This window comes from Melitaea cinxia, chromosome 1 (assembly GCF_905220565.1).
Source record: "Melitaea cinxia chromosome 1, ilMelCinx1.1, whole genome shotgun sequence".
Lineage (NCBI taxonomy): Eukaryota > Metazoa > Arthropoda > Insecta > Lepidoptera > Nymphalidae > Melitaea > Melitaea cinxia.
Genome location: NC_059394.1, coordinates 2,060,726 through 2,079,423, shown reverse-complemented (window position 1 = coordinate 2,079,423; position 18,698 = coordinate 2,060,726). Strand labels below are relative to the sequence as shown.

At 31.6% G+C, this 18,698-nt stretch overlaps 4 protein-coding genes and 1 long non-coding RNA gene across 6 annotated transcripts; 2 read left to right on the top strand and 3 right to left on the bottom strand.

Moving 5' to 3' along the window:
- Positions 1-287: 287 nt before the first annotated feature.
- Positions 288-2,557, top strand: LOC123655025 (coiled-coil domain-containing protein 124). The gene is made up of 5 exons (XM_045590875.1): positions 288-484; positions 664-828; positions 1,171-1,350; positions 1,778-1,884; positions 2,196-2,557. The coding sequence occupies exons 2-5, from the start codon at positions 670-672 to the stop codon at positions 2,377-2,379; spliced, it is 630 nt and encodes a 209-aa protein (XP_045446831.1). The 5' UTR covers positions 288-484; positions 664-669; the 3' UTR covers positions 2,380-2,557.
- On the bottom strand, positions 2,492-5,113 carry LOC123655013 (2-(3-amino-3-carboxypropyl)histidine synthase subunit 2). Its single transcript, XM_045590865.1, has 6 exons — positions 4,941-5,113; positions 4,613-4,725; positions 4,090-4,310; positions 3,750-3,956; positions 3,233-3,492; positions 2,492-3,005 (listed from the first exon to the last, which is right to left on the bottom strand). The coding sequence occupies exons 1-6, from the start codon at positions 5,082-5,084 to the stop codon at positions 2,571-2,573; spliced, it is 1,380 nt and encodes a 459-aa protein (XP_045446821.1). The 5' UTR covers positions 5,085-5,113; the 3' UTR covers positions 2,492-2,570.
- Positions 5,114-5,819: 706 nt separating this feature from the next.
- LOC123665413 lies at positions 5,820-6,460 on the bottom strand. Its single transcript, XR_006745040.1, has 2 exons — positions 5,918-6,460; positions 5,820-5,884 (listed from the first exon to the last, which is right to left on the bottom strand). It is a non-coding gene; the product is annotated as an uncharacterized LOC123665413 (long non-coding RNA).
- A 409-nt stretch (positions 6,461-6,869) lies between these two features.
- Positions 6,870-7,937, bottom strand: LOC123665250 (14 kDa phosphohistidine phosphatase-like). Of its 2 annotated transcripts, none has more exons than XM_045599607.1 (3): positions 7,738-7,937; positions 7,429-7,613; positions 6,870-7,322 (listed from the first exon to the last, which is right to left on the bottom strand). In XM_045599607.1, the coding sequence occupies exons 1-3, from the start codon at positions 7,799-7,801 to the stop codon at positions 7,128-7,130; spliced, it is 444 nt and encodes a 147-aa protein (XP_045455563.1). In that variant the 5' UTR covers positions 7,802-7,937; the 3' UTR covers positions 6,870-7,127. The 2 variants fall into 2 exon arrangements, with proteins under 2 accessions (XP_045455563.1, XP_045455618.1); XM_045599662.1 differs by having other exon boundaries at positions 7,814-7,937.
- A 306-nt stretch (positions 7,938-8,243) lies between these two features.
- Positions 8,244-12,769, top strand: LOC123665146 (uncharacterized protein C19orf47). Its single transcript, XM_045599519.1, has 6 exons — positions 8,244-8,308; positions 8,546-8,717; positions 9,654-9,775; positions 11,241-11,337; positions 11,605-11,687; positions 11,867-12,769. Exons 1-6 carry the CDS (start codon positions 8,269-8,271, stop codon positions 12,391-12,393), a joined length of 1,041 nt encoding a protein of 346 aa, XP_045455475.1. The 5' UTR covers positions 8,244-8,268; the 3' UTR covers positions 12,394-12,769.
- The last annotated feature ends 5,929 nt before the right edge of the window (positions 12,770-18,698 follow it).

The window sequence follows — 18,698 nt, the reverse complement described above, 5'->3', positions numbered from 1 at the left end:
GTCTCTGTTAAAGTCTATTAGCTACTTTCGAGGTGCTAATGAATCATCTCGCCAGAACTCTATGAATTCCAACCACCAGACCAGGCTAGGTTTCCGAATGGCTATAGCACTTCGAAGATTCCGCCATGCTTGAAGACGATGCGGCCTAGTCCACAAGTTTAAAGTTATTCAACGTGCAATGGAACGGGCTATGCTTGGGGTTCTCAGTGCGCACTGTGCACCACAACGCGTGACCGCACCCATCGATAGCAGCGACATACAGCGACGTTGACGGGAACGAAAAGTTTATGACACTATTGTACTAATCTCGGAGTTCCGTTGCATGACCTGTATATAAGACCATGTTTTTAACTGATAATGACATTTGTCAAAGTTAGGATAGGAAGGAGCTGGAAAATTTGTCAGATTTATAATAGGAATTTTTGCTTTGATTTTTGCATAAAAGAAATAGCCTTACCTTAAACTTTTAATTTTTTTCAAGAAGGTATTTTCTTCTTTTCATTAATTATTACAAAGATTAAGAAAATTATACTATGTTCTGTATTTATAAAATACAAAATATTCATTGTGTCATATGTGCATATTATTTTTTGTTTACCTTAGGTTAGATTAAGCGAAAGTATGATTATCAGGTAATTAATAGGTAAATGAAATCATTTTAAGGTCAAAATGCCTAAGAAATTCGCAGGCGAGAATAGCAAGGCTGTGGCGGCCCGGCAACGAAAGGAAAATACTAAACAAGAAAAAGAACAAAAAATGAAGAAAATGATCGAAGATAGCGAATGGGAAGACAACGATGAGAAGTTAAAGAAAAAGCAGCAGAAAAAAGTATGGTTCTAATTACTATTTATCCATAGCAGTTGGCTATTGGCTAAAATGTAGGCATGGAGTTTCAAGAGCTACCTTAGGAACAGACATTTGTGTACTAAACTGTTTTACAATTAGCTGATATGACAAACTACACGCCGTCTTTATTTTGTCAATGTATTTTTTGTTTTATATAAACCTTGCTCTTACAATAATAAAGACAAAAAAGAATTAATTATCTTATTAAGTACAGTATTTCATAACTTATGTGCATCCATATGTTTAGGTGATAAATTTATATTTTTATAAAATTATATTACAATAATATAACTCTTTAACAATTTTTTAATCTTAAAACAACAGGAAGAGCAAGAGAAAAAACGCTTAGAGCAACTGCAGAAGAAAGCTGAAGCAAAGGCTCTTCTTGAAAAAGAGATGGAGTCAATAAAGAGTAAAGTTGCTCCGCCACCCCCTAAGATCACGCGAGCACATATCACTATGATGAAGGAGAAGACAATCAAACAGGAAGCAGAAAAACCCATTGTAATTATAATCTTCTTCTATATATAATCATGTCCACCTTTTTGTGGAAATACATTTGTTAGAAATATAAATAGAAAAAAATGATAAAAAAAATCCCATTTTTAAAAGTTTGTAAGATAAGCTAAATATCTTTAGCTTTAGTGTAACACTTGTTTGTTTGAATGTTAATGAGAATTGCTGTTTTCAGTCTTTATGTATTTTATGTAGTAATCCAGCTCATTGTAAAGTTTATAAACAAAAAACACTTTGTTTTTGACTGATAAAAGAGGGGAGGGTATATCTATAAATATCACCAAAGTTGTATGTAATTATTAAACAGTTTTAAGATATTTCAACATTGAAAAGCATGTGTAAAAATGTTTCTGGTTATATTTTATTGTTTTTACTAATAACTATTAGTTATATTGATATTTAATGTATTTTACAGCCATCTAAAGTGGTTGTGGAAGAACCGCCACTTGTGGAGAATCTCAATAGGCTGCAGATTGATGGAGAAGTGGCACAATCTGTAGATGAAGCTCTATCAATTTTGAGGTATGTACAATTACTATTAAGAGTTTTTAAATGTACACACTATAGAGTACTCTTTGTAGTTTCTATACTAAAATACAAGATTTTTTTCTCACTGCAAAATATGTCTATAAACAAAAAATAAAAAAAAGTTTAAATTAAGGTAATATCTTATGCAACTTTATAATCGCAGGAAGGTAGGCGGTCTCAGTTTGTTTTATCAACGATGATTAAAGTCGCGTGAAAAAGGTTGTAAGCGCCACAAAATGTGTCGCTTACGCGTTTTGAGCAATAATGTAATACTTAATTAATCCCACTGTACTTTATTATTTCAGTGACAAGAATGAGGTAGACAGGCATCCTGAGAAGAGAATAAAAGCAGCTTACACTGCATTTGAGGAAGTAACACTACCTAGATTGAAGGCAGAAAATCCAACGCTAAGGCTTTCACAACTGAAGCAGATATTAAGAAAAGAGTGGCTGAAATCACCGCAAAATCCTCTTAACCAAAAAGTTTAATTACTATTGTGAAAACTAAACGCTTGTTTTAGGAATTTGATCTAAAGTGGAATCGATTTCAGCAATGTGTGATCGCCAAGAATGCTAAATATGGACATTAAAAAACGAATGGAAATGTAACTAATTTATTAATAAATAGCTTATAAATAATTTCATTAAATGTTGTAAATATCTCGGATAAACTGTTTAATTTATTGTGGCTCATTTGTGTACTGCAGCGGTATACCCTTACGGCCCTCTTCCACTTGTTTTACCTCTGTTTCACCCAATTTCTGTTCTAGACCCTTCCAAGATCTTTCTTGAAGGTTGTGTCCTATATTTTCTAAAGCCCAATTTTGTTTTTCAACTAAATCCATGCTGCCTGCTTCAGTATGTTGTATTTTCATTTCTCTAATGTTTCCCGTTATCAAACTTAGGTCAGTTTCATCTTTCACGTGACTAATGTCACAGTAGTGTCTCTTTCCCGGCAGGAGCTCGTCATAGTCGGTCACGTGATAGTTGTAGTATGATTCTCTGTTTGAGTTCAATGCTAGTTCTAGTTCAAATGGGTAGACTATTGGCTTATAGAAATCTCTGTTGTTGTATAAATCGTTTTCTGGACAGGCTATCATTACATATATATCAATCTGAAAATTTATCAAAATTTAGTGTATATCTTTAAATAAAAGTTCTGAAATAGTTATTCATTTCTAATTAAAATTCTGATGAAAAATATATATTTTTAGTAAACTTATCAATGGAAGAGCAAAGCCTAATACAGATATAATGAGAGAGAAAGAGAGAGGTGTCATGTAGTACTCTTTAAAGCTACTTTATATGGAATATTTTTAAGTGAGAAAAAAAAAGGAATTACTTCTGGAAAGTTAGCAAGTTTGGCAACATTAGGTTTTCCAACTGAGACGGTATAACTTTTCTTTCCGTTGACCCTGCACAACTGTTTCATCCTACTAATAATATCCTTAGTTTGATCTCCGGCAAGCTTGCACACCAAGATACCTATGATGTTGGCATCTTTACATTTTTCAACTAAAAATCTTCTTCTTTTGAACCACACTGTTTCTTCTAGGACATCAACTTTATTCTCTTTGGGGTCTAGTAAGTGCCATTTTAAAGCTAAAACAGATTATATTAATGAGTTTATTCCATTAATTATATATATAACATATTATTATAATGAGTTATATTATAGTTTAATAAAAAAGAAAGTAATTTTTTTTAAATTATAAACATTGAAATTAGCATTAATGGTAAAACTATTAAAATCTAAATTAATAACGTTTAAAAAATGCTCCACTCAATAAATATTGAAAAAAAAGGTACATGGAAATATATAAAATAAAAAAACATTTACAATTAAAATAAATGTGTACCTGGAATTGAAACAGTAAAGTTAAACAATGTCTGTCCTCTGGAACCTAAGTGGATACATGTACACTGTTTGAGGACATCCACTGGGACATTCTCGTTTTTCTTATTTCTTATTATTCTACCCAAAATCCGGTCATCCGTTTCTTCTATTTGTATAAATGCCATGTAACTTTGAGGGTAATTTTGAAACCAGAATGACATTATTTCATCTGAGAAAAAAAATTCAATCCTTCAGTTGTTACATAAACTTAAAAATTAAATTAATAAACAACACTTTTCAAGTGCTTTTAAAGCCTACTTGAATAAATTAATTTTTGATTCAGATTTTGAATAACACAGTACCTTTGGAATGTTCGAATTCAGCGTCATAAAATAAGCACAAATCAGAATTATCATTTGTATTAAAGTTATCAAACAATAGTTTCTTTACACTATCCATGTTCAGTTCTGATTTAGGTAGAACTGTGAACACTGGTATATTAGTCTTTGTGAAGCACGAGTGTCCATAATGTATTACTGCTTCACCTTTGACATGCATGGCAGCTACTGAGTCAACACAGCAACTAGAATATAATAATACAGTTGCAAAGGTTATTGCAATAAAAAAATATATATAAACTAAAGCTAACTAAATGTAAATTCCTTTTTCTATACTACTTTTCTGGGTCCAATAAAATTTTTGGGTACAATTTATTTCATAAAACTTTACAAATATAATATGGAATTACAAAAGTTAATAATTAAAATTAAAATCTATTTAACATATTCTTGATTATATCAATGTATTCAATATTGTATTTATTAATTACAGAAGAACAGACTCTGTGTTAAATCTGAAGACAAATACGATTTATTTAAGTCATACCTTGCATAAGAAGTGTCGCCAAGAATGTACAGGTCAGCATTTGTTCTTTCTTTTATTTCATGATAGATTGCAGCACTAACACTTAAAAGATCATCTGGGAATTGTAGACACACCTAAATCATAAAAATATTTAAAAATCATATACACTTTTTTGTACATTTTAGAAACATTACATTGTTTTAGATGTTTTGAAAAACAATTAAATTAACAGCAGATTGATTATGTAATGCAGAACAATAGGGTTGACATATCCGCCTATTGACGACACCATTGTTTGCAAATAAAAGAAAAAAAAATTAAAAATGAAATGTTATCATTCGTAGTTCACCTTGGCATACTTATTGTCTGTAATCCATCTACATGTTTCAGGAATGTTGAAACGGGTAATTATATCTTCAAATTGAAGATCAGTGTTGGTTACGTCCAGTTCACGTTCAATGCATAGTTTACCATCCGTAGAAAAGTTCGCCATTGCTGTTACCTTTCTATAATTAGGAAACAAAACAGTATGACATGCTGTACATTGATTAAATATTTTATCAACGTTAAAATTCCATTAATATGATATAAAAATATAAGATCTAGATTAGGTAAAACCGAATTAGAAAAACCGAATTATGGGGTTTTTGGGTGTGGAGGGTGGAGAGTGTAGGGGAATCTATACAAGGTAACACTGTCACACCTCAAAACCCCATGGTTATGGAGATATCCATGGTTAAAGTTTTGAGTCTGTCCTACCCCTAGAGTGTTTTTTTTGTGCCGCGGAGGCGCGGAGGGAGGGCAGCCCTCGCACGCAAGGGCGGAAGGGCTGCACTTCCCGCAGCGCCGGAGCCAAGCCTTCCTCTAACTTTCGAAATTCTTCTTCTAACCTCAAAACTTTAACCATGGATATCTCCATAACCATGGGGTTCCGAGGTGTGACAGTGGTACCAGGGGTAGCGTTCCCCACCCTCTCCCCCCCCCATCCCCCCACGGTCCCGAAATTCGGTTTTACCTAATCTAAAGCTTTACCTATAAGCTATACCTAATGGACAAACTTTGTAAGGACTATAAAAATTCATGATACACACATTAATTATTTTTATTGACTTACGTTTTCAGTTAGTTGCTATAAATATTTCCACTTTTAAACTGCGATAAATATGGTTGTATATAAATCCACTCATTTAATCAGTTTTTTGAATATTAATTTTAAAATGAATAGCAATTCGATTAAATTTTAACTTTATTAAAAAATAACCTGCACCTGAAGTTTTAACAGAACTTGAATACCTCCGTATTTTATTATTTTTCTTTGTTGAATACCAAGAATACCTAACAAGCGACCAAAGACAATGAGTACGAAAGCGACAGATAGGTAATAATTTGACATAAACATGTCGTTCCATTCCTCGTAATCAAAAATGTACATGAAAAACAACTTTCATTTTAATAATTTATAAACAACCACATCAAAGTTTTTTGCTTTTTTAAACGCATAAAAGTTATGACCAATTAAATAAATTGATAAAAAATGTTTTTCCATGGGTCTGCCTCTGGTCTATCAGATATGTGTCAAACGTTGATTATTTTATATTGTTAGAACTGCAACAAATTAAATATTTGTATTATGTATCCTTATTCATTATTTCATTTGATTCTAGTTGTTATTTTCATCGTCAACTAGTAATGACCAGTCATTGTTGAACATAAACAATCTATACAAACCCATGATACAAACTCTTCTCTTTGGTCTTCACTCTTTACAGTTATCAACTTATCATACCACACATACATAGGTATGCTGTGAGGTTTCATATTCAAAATATAGGTACTTATAGCTTTAAAGTTATATGTTAAACATAAACAACAAAAGCTTAATGGACTTAATACCTGTTAGATTTCAATTGTTTAATACCTGTCAGTTTTGAATATTTTAATTGCTTTATTCTACAACATAGTGGTTATTTGATGCTATTTAATTTATTATATAGTACACAGATAATATAAACATAAGGCCAGCAATAAATATCCATATTCCTGTTACTTGGGCACTGATGTTGACAAATAAATTAGCCATTAAAATTCACCTGTTAAGAAATGTAGCAAATAATTAAAGTTATATTACAGACATTAACCAAACTTGTCTTTGATTATTATGATTTAACGAAAAAGAAAATCTTAAATCATCTTTTTTATTCTAATGAATATTAGGTATATTTCCAATTTTTCAATATTACATGAATATTGATTAATTTTCAAAAAATAATAAAAAGTAAAAAAAAAAGTAATATTTATTTAATCACTTGGACGTAAAATTTTAAATACATTAGATAAAAGAATAAGAAAATCTGAAGGCATAAATTATTTATAAAAGCACATAGTTTAATGTGGACATACATGTGGGGCATATTTAGTATTCACATGTACATATTGGTTCACTGGAAATGAAAAATACATTTTAACAAACAACATAATGAAACTTTTTTACCGGTTGGACAAAAAAATACGATATAATGATTAAGTCTTTTTTTGCTCAGTACCCTTCATCACTTATAGTTATTGTGTAACCAGGATATGCATCTTTGACTAGTTTAGCTGTTATTTCATGGTCTGCTTTACCATATCCCTGAGAATAGCCATAGATATGAATTTTCTTATTTTCAGGATCGTGAGATATTCTGCCACCGCCTAAAGGTTCACAGTCTAAAGGTGTGAGTTTTTCTTGGACCTGTAGATAATAATAGAAAATAATGAACAAAAATCTGTTTCTCTTTTTTACCCTAATCTACTTTATGAGTTTTTTTTTTTTCTAAATATAAGTATGTATCACTTACTTCATCAAAAATATCAGCATGGTAGTTACATCTTTTGTATCCTCTCACGATCGTCGTCTGAGGCTCTGCTTCATTTTTATCTTTGTCATATACATGTATTAATATATATTTAAATACGCCGCTAGGATCGATATCCACTAAAGGTATGCTGGAAGCAGACGACATAACTCTAACGAAGTTCGAGGCTGTCGAAATAAAAGAGGTCATTACATTTTTGTCATAATAAATAAAAAACCCGGCATTTCTGTGGTAAAAAAAAGGTTATGTTTTGTATGACATAATATTTATATATATTCTTATTTATAGTACCTTTTAAAGTTGAAGGGATTGGTTTCAGGGTCTTAAAGCAGTTGTACGTGATAGTTTTTAACATGAGTAAAATTACCTTATTAAAATAAACAACTGAAATAGGCACTTTTTAAAAATTAAGTTTGTAAGAGAAATTTCAATCAGTTTTTTCCAAAGGTTTCTTCTATTTATGACAGTTTTTAATTGTCACATGTGCTGTCATGGGTGTCATGTGTAATTTTTCTATGATAAAAATATTCTTATAATATAAAAATTAGAACGCATTTATTTCAATTTGTTGTTGAATTGGCGCATTATTGTTTTGATATTGTAAATTATTCATATTTGTGTTAAAGTTAAACGAAAACTACGAAAAGTAGGTAGTAAAAATTATATATAGTCTACATTTTTGTTATAATCTACGCTACGAATCATATTCATTTATTTATTTTCTGTGCTGTATGGTTAAGAAAGAATATTTTAATTTTAGTCTAAAAACATAATAAAATATACTAAATATTAAAGCGTGTAATTTGATATTTATTGATAAATATGAGTAGTGGGTCCAACAGAATGGATCCCAACCTTACCGGTAAGTGTAAGTTAATAATTAGTAATTAGTTTTTGCCTGTATAACGTAAAATACCACTCCGCCTACAAATATTTTTAGCCTTGGCTTAGATTGCTATAAATATATTGGTGTCAAAATAAATCTATTATCAATACCTTGGTTTATCCAGTTTTAAAATGTAATAGATAATAAACGTTATGCATCTATGAAACAAATTACATTGTACTTGCTTATGAAGTTATTTAAAATAACTTTCAGGTTTATGGGTTAATTTCTTTACGGCTGCTGGTATACCGTCAGAGGTGGCAGCTACGTATGCCCTCACGTTCACAGAAAACAGAATCCAGAACGACATGCTTCTGGATCTAAATAAGGAATACCTCAGAGACATGGGTATCACGAGAATGGGTGATATAATTGCTATACTAAGGTGAGTTTAGGACGACTAGAATACTTAATAAGAAAAAAATCACTGTTTCAATAATGGCTTTCTCTTTTCTGTGAAAATAATAATCAATACATATAATAAAAATGCAATGGGTTGTGGTCTGTATATTTAAGATATATGAGAAAAAATATTATTGTAACCTTTATTAACGCAAATAGCACCAAAACAATGATTGTCAGAATTTTTGTCTGTTAGTCTGTGCGTTTGTGCACGCTAATCTCAGAAAGGGCTTATCCGATTTAGGTTTGATTTTTAGTAATATATTGTGGTGAGCTTACCTTAACATTTAGTGTTTGTTTCATGTCAATCGGTTCATAGATAACAAAGTTATGCCAGTTTAAAGAACATGAATATGTAGTCACTATTCCACACGGACAAAGTCGCAAGCAGAGCTAGGAGTTAATATGTGCGGAATATGATAAACAATAATTAGTAGCACACAAAGTTAAATCTGTTAATCATTATGTTTTAGGTCAATTTATATATCCGTAGTGTTAATAACAATTTTATTTTTAGTTATAATTCTTTATTCAGTCAGACTCACATGTAAAAACATGTTAGTGAAATTTTGAAAAAAAAAAAATTGTTTTAAATTTGGACACATTGCATATAAATGCATGATCAGATTACTCATTTTCATCAGTCATGTTTTTAAAACTATTAGAGAACATTTGTCTGTCATATGGATGTTTGGATAAATAAAATAAATAAAAGTACCATATTGTCCGCAAATTAAGAGGTAGACTTTAATCTTTCACAACAAATGAGTTGAAAGTAACGGAACTGTTGTCTGAACTCATTAACTGCATCTTGGAATAACACTGTAACACATATAATCCTTAACAATATTTATAATACATGTTTTTTTTTTTTTTATAGTACGTGTGTTTGTCATTTTAAGAATGTTTTTTATTGTAGGCACGCCAAGCAAGTCCATGAAAGTACAGCAAGGGATCGAGTGCTGAGCACTGCAACGGTTAACAATAAAGTACCAGTAGCTGCAGTGACTGGCCGCTCCACAGTGGCTCAACCATCTTCTCGTAAGTTTTACTGTATTTATTCTTATCTAAACGCAAAAAAGGCGCACCAAGACGTCGAGTTGCGGAAAATAGCCCGTGTACAACATCTAAAATACATGACTAAAATGTATTGAAACTTAATAGCTACAGGCCATCCATAAATTGCATCACACGTTAGTTAAGGGAGATTAGGAGGTCAATGAAGTGTGACAATGGGTGGCGGGGATTAAGTTTAGCCATGATATTGAGCGCTGACTTTCTGCTTAAGTTTAGTAATATGGAACTTTTATATATAGCGTAATATATGTCAATGGTATTTGTTTTATCAGAAAGGATAGTTTAGAGGTACATAAATTTTGTATATACTTAATATACTAAGGGCTTGTTTATTTTTTGACTTAATTGGAGAGGTAGGAATAGAGTAAAGTTAGAGTATTTAGAAAATTAAGCATCAAGTTGGTCTGTAAAATTTTACTAGCTGATGAAAAAGTTGTATGTGCCCAGTTGTGTAAATACACAACCGGGCACATATGTATATATTTGAACTAAGACATGAGCCACACTATTAGTTCAAATATTATTTCGAAGTATTCTTCAAATAATAAATTTTATAAGATATTCGTTTTTAAAACTTGTAGGTATATATTTTATTTTAGTCATTGTGAAAATTTTAGTTAATTTTTTTCCTTTACTTAATATGCAAGCTTGCACTTACAAGTGTGTACATTTACTGCACACAATTATGTTGTAGTTACAAAGTTCAAGGAGCATGTTATATAACCTTATTATTTTAAACTTTAGCCACAATCTTTTATTGTATGGTTTAAAGAAACAGCTTAATAATTGAGTGGTTTTTATTTTCACTTGAAATCATTGAGGTTTTCCATGGCAGAGAACTATCTCTGATAAACTATTCTCATAGCCAAATTATCATTACAGCCTATACAGTCCACTGCTGGACATAGGCCTCCACAAGTTTACGCCAAAAATAACGTGAACTCATGTGTTGCCCATAGTCACCACGCTGGGCAGGCGGGTTGGTGACCGCAGGGCTGGCTTTGTCGCACCGAAGACGCTGCTGCCCGTCTTCGGCCTGTGTATTTCAAAGCCAGCAGTTGGATGGTTATCCCACCACCGGTCGGCTGTTTAAGTTCCAAGGTGGTAGCGGAACTGTGTTATCCCTTAGTCACCTCTTACGACACCCACGGGAAGAGAGGGGGTGGCTATATTCTTTAGTACTGTAGCCACACAGTACATAGCCAAATACTGTTCCAAATTTTAAGAAGCAATTTAATTATTGTTACTTCACTACTAATTTCAATGTCTGTCTGACTGAGTATCGTGCATGCGAGATTCGATTAACATATGACTTTAACATAACATAATATGGTTTTTTTAGTCTACATTTAATTATTGATTTCAATTTTTTTTTTGTATATAGTAATGATATAATTAATTAATAAATAAAGAAAATGATATTTTACAGCAGCAAGTCGCATTTTGGAGCACTACACTCGAAACTCGCAGGTGCAGGAAACTTCGCCAGTGAGCGCTGCACCGCAAAAGAGAAAATCAAATGAAATGTAAGAAAATTTAGTTTTTATATAAGAAATATTGAGTTTTAAATACTTGTGGTACATTTTCCTATTACTTATGATAAGGTGGCAAAGTGGTTTACTGCCATTGGTTGCTGTGCAGTGTTTAATTATCACGATTTTGAGATTTTGTGTCAGTTATGAAAGATATTTGCATAGGTCGTGTTTCTCTCAGTCCGGGTGATTGTTTTGTGTGTTTCTGGACTTTATGGGACACAGTGATTAATTAATTGATTTTTTTTGTTATTTTAACAGGGTTACGGATGACTGTAATATAAAGCAAGCTCGTCTCATCCGTTTTGGTAGTCCTCCAAAGGCTACCAAAGTAGAAAAAGAAGGTACGCTTAATTTTTTTTTGTCAAATTGTTAAGAGAAATTTAAAAAAGGAGTTTGTTAAAAGAAATAAGCCAATTACTTATTAATACAAAGTGATCTATTTTTTTTTCTGTTTGTAATAAGGTATTTTACAATTATCAAATTTTTTTGATGACATAATTTCCATATTATTATATTACAGCGCAACAAAACAAAACAGTATTCGCCCGCCTAGGTAACTCGGAACCCGTAAAAGCAGTACCACAAAAAGCAGTGAACAAACAGGTATTCTCCAGGCTTGGGAACAAGGACTTGGAAAAAGATCAAATCGTTCCTATTCAGAAAGATGCTTTGAAATATGAGGGTATATTGAAAAGTGCTCCGCCTACAAAGAAAGTATTTACAGTAACCACATCGATAAATAATGTACGAAAGATAGCAGTCGGTACTATGAGGGCTGATGAGGCCCCAGTCAGCGTTAAAGAAAAATTAGCGCTTGTGAAAACAAAATCAGTAAAATTCTCAAATCATGTACAATATAAGGAAATTGAGCCAAGTAAGAAAATTGTTCCAAAGCAAAAGTTCACCCCTGTCTTCAATAAGCCAGAAAGGCGGCTATCTATGCCCGAGACTAACAGCGTCAAAGCTAGGCTCGGTTTAAAGGACAAAAGTCAGGAAAAAAATAATTTGACTATAACCAGGAACGTCTTTAATAGATTAGGTGTTTGAAGTTTTGTCTTGCGAGTTGTGTGGTAATTTTTGTGGTTTTAAATTTGAAAGATGTAGAAGTAATCTACAATTTATGATATAATTAAAGCGATATCTTTGACAGTTGTGAAAGGATGGACTAAAAGCGACGGTGTAAGTGTATTTAATTCCAAAGTTAGCTACATATGGTGAAATACAGTTAGTGATTTCAAAGAAATTTGCCATCGCTGCCGAGTTGGTTTTGACAAATTCTTACGTTGTGTTATATTATTAATGTCTGAAACTGAACAGATTTGTTCCACATTTATACATTAACTAATTAACGCCATCATTTGATTCCATGATTTCATCAAGTTTTACTACAAAATAAATAAAATAAAGCTTCCATATAATTCAATTGATGTTTAAACAGATACAAATGGGAAGAATTCATTAAAATATTCTAAATTATATCAAATACTGGTGCTTTCGTAATATTTTATAATTGGTTGTTGAAAACCCCTAACATATTAATATAAGATATACGTAGAGTAGGATATGGGTTAAAAAACTTTTTTAATACAGTTGCTCATTGCTCTTAAAAAGTGGCGTATTGCAGGAACGTATAGCGTTCGGGATGTGGGCTATTACATACTCGTTTTTTTTTTACCTTTTCCGAACTCGTGCTTTTTTTTACCTTTTCCAAACTCGTGCGTTCTCTTTCCCAATTTTCAAAATAATGTCTTTTAAAAAGAAAAACCAACCATGAAGTTTTTACTAAAAAATTCATAGAAGTTTTTATGATTTATGCAAATACGTATATTTTTAAAAAGAAGCTACTAATTTGTTTCAATATCAGATTTAATGATTTGATTGAATGAGTTTGGTTAGGTTTCATTTCATTTCATCTCATTAAATTTCATTTTCATTTCATATCAATAAAAAACTTGTATTGAAGACTTGGCTGCATGGGTATAGCTCCCTTTGCCTACCACAATGGGTGAAGAAAAAAAAACTCTGCTTATATTCTACGGTTGACGCCATTTTTCAGAAATTTATGTTAAGATAGTTGAGTTTACTGTTTTTATTATTTTATTAAATTGCTTCATTTTTTCGCAACTGTATTAAAAATAGTCGTTCAGTACACGTGCGGAACCGTCATTGCAACTTGTTCCGACTGTCAACCCTCGCCTTCGGCTGCGCCTCAGCTTGGGTAGACATTGCAATGACAGTCTTTCCACACTTGTAATGAAATATACTATTGTCTAATGATCCTTTCAACTTTCTACTCTTTAATAGAAAATTATTTTTTTTTTAATGTTTGTTGGGTTATTACTCTAAGGGGTTACTGTTTCACCACGGATGACAGTATCCGACAGTAAAAAGTTTTTAATTCATAATTTTTTTTTAATCATTGAATTCTACTATATTTATGAGATGTTTCTATTCACATTTATTAATTTTAATTTGCAGTTTACTGAGGAGAAACAGGTCCTACTGACCTATTCTACCTCCCGCTGTCAAAGTTTATTTGTATCGTCATCTATCAAATAGCGTTATCCATAACTGTGATTCATAACATCTATAAATGAAATAGGTCCTCAATGCCAATTTCATCAGTTGTTGATAATATTTATCTCCCAAATAGTACAATACTGATAGGATTTATCACAAGAAAGTAAAACAGAGACTCATGGTCTGTTGCACCTAAAATTGTTTACACGTCTTTTGAACTTCTAGGATGCGAAAATAAATATTAAACAAAAAAGTTTTGTTGTGAAAAAAAAAATGTTATCAACTTGTATCCGTTGGTTACTGCGATCCGTCTGATGGGTTTATTAGCAACAGATTAAAAAGCGTTATAAAAAGTAGTTTTCTCACAAAATAAAGATTATATGAGCACAATTAATATTTTATTTTCTAATACATTAATTTTCAATAATGTGACATTTAGTTAATTAATATTTTGTATGTAAATTTATTTAACGGTTAAAATAGCTTTCTATAATAGTTAAAGTAATACTAGTCAAACGCAATGGTAAAAATAAATAACATAATTATTCACTGTGTTCTAATCGTGATAAAGTTTCGTGATATTGTTACAAAAATTGTTTTCTAATATCATTAAACCTCGCACATCACTTGTATATCGAGATTTAAAAATTAGTTTATTATATACTATGGCTTTGTGAAGACATCATTATCATTACAGCCTATACAGTCCACTGCTGGACATAGGCCTCCACAAGTTTACGCCAAAAATAACGTGAACTCATGTGTTTTGCCCATAGTCACCACGCTGGCAGGCGGGTTGGTGACCGCAGTACTGGCTTTGTCGCACCGAAGACGCTGCTGCCCGTCTTCGGCCTATGTATTTCAAAGCCAGCAGTTGGATGGTTATCCCGCCATCGGTCGGCGTGAAGACAACTTCATGTATATAAAATTATACAAGGGATCGATTTTTTTTCCTAAATGCTAGAGCAAATTTATTATTCATATCTGTGAAAAATGTCTAGAAACTACAGAAAACAATTTGCGCCTTCTACTGCTTAATCTAATAATTAAATTAGGCGCCGGACAAAATCGTTGGTAAATTAAAAAATAAGTCTCTGACTTAGTCACTTCCTAAGAAAATCATAATTATGACTTTTTATACTTAGTGGCAATGTTTAGCATTAATTTAAATACAGGTGGGTTGTACCCACGAGGGTTACGAGATTCAGAAGCTTAAGCTAACAATCAAAATACCTTTATTGAAATAGGCTTCAAAAGCATCTTCGAATCGTCATCTTACAACTAAAATTTTTAATTATTGTTAAAAGTAAAGCTACCACCGATTCGGAATGTAGATTCTGCAGAGAAACTAAGTTCTGAATCAATTCTGTTTCTAAAACTACTGCTTCTATTTGACTTAAAGGTAGCTTATTTTTGATTCTGAGCTTAGAACTATTATGTATAAATATATGGTTTCATTAATTTAATGCTTGTCGTTTGTATCCAACTGTATATTTCTAGAATTTGTAAGATGTACCTTCATATATAATTTTGGTTCAGACAAGTTATATGGCTATTGATTTTATTCTTAGTTTACTCTAACTTGTTGTTTAAAAAAATGTCAATACTTGCAGAATAGAAGAATGGTTTGAACTGACATTTTTATTGTATCTAGTGTTGTTTTTTTTTTTTTTTTTACTTTGTGTTAACATTACATTTGTATATATTTTCTTATTATTATTTTACGTTTTATTGACAGTATATTTCACTAGATAGTTCATTATTTTTTCTGACTTTTGTATATTTTAATTAAGTAATTAAAATTACAGAAAACAGTAAAACACGCCACCGAATGCCTATTAATACAAAAAGCGGCGCAAAATAATTGAAATGTTTTCGAAATAATATAAGTAGAAACGTTGTCAAACATTGCTGTTTCTGAAATCAGTAGCTAACGTAATTTATTTTTTGGTTCGAAAAATTTCATTAGTGGTGACTGGAAATAAGTCACATTTAGAATAAGTTGTAAGAATGCCTCTCTTTGTGTAGGTAAGCACCAAGGTCAGTCTTAAAAACTAAACTATATTTCTTGCATGGAACGCCGGAATATTTTGGTGGTTTTTTACCCTGTATGGGTAAAAACAATAATCATTATTTGAATATTTGTATTTTAGGTAGGTCAAAATAAATGTCACGAAGTTTTTTTTTTGTAAAACTTTTTAACTTTCTTTTTTATTATTATTTTTTTCAGTGTATCTGTGTAAAGAATCTCTCGCCACAATAACAGTTCAAACATGTCCGAAATAATCGTAGGTAACAAATCGACGAAGTATGAAAGTTTGTGCGGGAGTACTTTGGTTGAATTTATATTTAAAGTAAATAACGTTAGTTTTTAAGTATCTGATTAAGATTAAAGAATGATTTTCATATTGAGTTTTTTTTTTTTTTTTTAGTATTAGACTCCATTACTCCATTTTTAACCGAATTTAAAAAAGGAGGAGGGTCTCAACTCTGGTATTTTTTTTTATGTTTTACTTCACTGACCCTCTGACGAGTAATCCCTAATAATGCCTATTTAATTGACCGCTTTAGCGACTACCTACGTCGTTTTACTTGTCGATGGAATTGATGTCGGTTTTTTTTTAGTATTAGACTCCATTACTCCATTTTTAACCGAATTCAAAAAAGGAGGAGGGTCTCAACTCTGGTATTTTTTTTAAATGTTTTACTTCACTGACCCTCTGACGAGTAATCCCTAATAATGCCTATTTAATTGACCGCTTTAGCGACTACCTACGTCGTTTTACTTGTCGATGGAATTGATGTCGGTTTTTTTTAGTATTAGACTCCTTTACTCCATTTTTAACCGAATTCAAAAAAGGTCTCAACTCTGGTATTTTTTTAAAATGTTTTACTTCACTGACCCTCTGACGAGTAATCCCTAATAATGCCTATTTAATTGACCGCTTTAGCGACTTACCTGCGTTGTTTTACTTGATGATGTAATTGAAGTCGGTTTTTTTTGTTAGAAAATATAATTACGTCAAAACCTTTCCTTATTCCGCAGGGCTTATTACACACCTTTTCTATATTAAAAAGACATTTTAGTTACTATTTCTGTAAATTTATAACGAAATAATTTAAAATAAGGCGTTTTCATAATTTAGTATCTACATAGTTATATTTGAAAATTTCACAGATTTTACTAAGCTAGACGTTGTACTACGAGAAAACACAAAAAAAACGTAGCGCAGCAATGTTGCACCGCAATTTTGTAAGAAATGGTTTTAAGTGTACCTATTGTTGTGCCTTTTTACCAGCAAAATGACCACAGCGGAATCACTATTGACTTGCGGCGCTAGTTTTAATAGTCTTTTTTTGTATAATCATACATATATATCTAATATAATTATACATATATATGTAATTATGTATATATCGACAAATAATGTAAAGTGATACAGTCGGAACAAAAGCCGGACTTAAAGTCCTGTGGCATTTTCTCCTAGTCAACCTTTTCACCAAACAGAAAAAAGGAATAGGCGAATTGTAGGCCACAATAACATTTCTGATTTTTTTAAACTGTAAACATTCACTATGTAGGTGTATGCGGTGACTAAACTTATTTTAATAACAAGTTGCCGTTTTAACAAAAAAACGAGTGTGTTTTAGACCATACGACTGAAATAAAACTTTTTTATTTTTAATAATAGGCCTGCACTGTGTTTGAGATATACTTATATACCTACGATACGTAACCGGCTATGAGAGAAAGAGAAAAAGAAAATGTGTGCTCGCACCTCTCTCTCGTTCCTTTCCCGATCACACTTTTCGTAACCCCCGTCACGCATTCACCAACATACTGCGTCAAGCGTGCATAAAGAAGTTTTACTATAAAAAAAATTAAATAAACGTAGGTACTAAGTACAACATAAAAGTTTATCTTTCGCCGTTCTTTTCTCGATTTAAATTTAACAGCGGTACGGAATGCACATTGCTAAATTTTCTCTAAAACTTTTTAAAATAAATGTAGACTAGGTAGACGAAGAAACGTTCAAAATTATTATTATCGTTACCTACTGTCGCACTGGAGCAAGGGTTACGCCCGGAACAGGGCAGAGTTATTAAACCGCAGTTATATTGCGCAGCAATACTGGTCAATTGGTTATAGTTATAGCGAATTATTGCTATAATAAAACAATAAAGTTTGATCGATTTATCCAGAACGTTCGGGAAATAAAAGTTTGTTTTTGCTTAGGTAATCGCATTTCCTATCTTGATTAAGTACCGATAACTTTATAGCTAAAGCATGATAACTTTATGAATCATGCTGTTTTTAAAACGTACGTACTTAATTCGCATTTGGAGGCAAAAGGCGAAAGAAATCATATCAAAATCTGGTAATCAAACCAAAAAAAAAAATGATTTGAAATAAAATATAGTTTAAAAAAAATATCGACTTCGATATTCAAAAATAAATATCGATTATCGATAATTTGAAATTAAAAATATCGCCGATATTTATCGATATTTTTTTGAAAAAATTTCGATATTTCGATATATCGATATTTGATGCCCTTCCCTATATTATACCGATAACCGAAACTGAAAACCGTGCTGTTCAGTGAGTGAGTATTAATGAACAATAGACCGGACCGCAATTTTATCCGGTTTAATGAAGAAGTGTGTGAGTGTAAGACAATATCCTTAACTTTCCCGACTTTCTTGACTCGGTCACGGTCACGGGTGCCCGCAACTTAGCGAAAGTGGAGGATTACTGGCCTGACCTCAAGCTGAACACTAGACTTCATTCGCTAGAAATTTTATTTTCAGCTGTTTTGAAATTAAAGCAA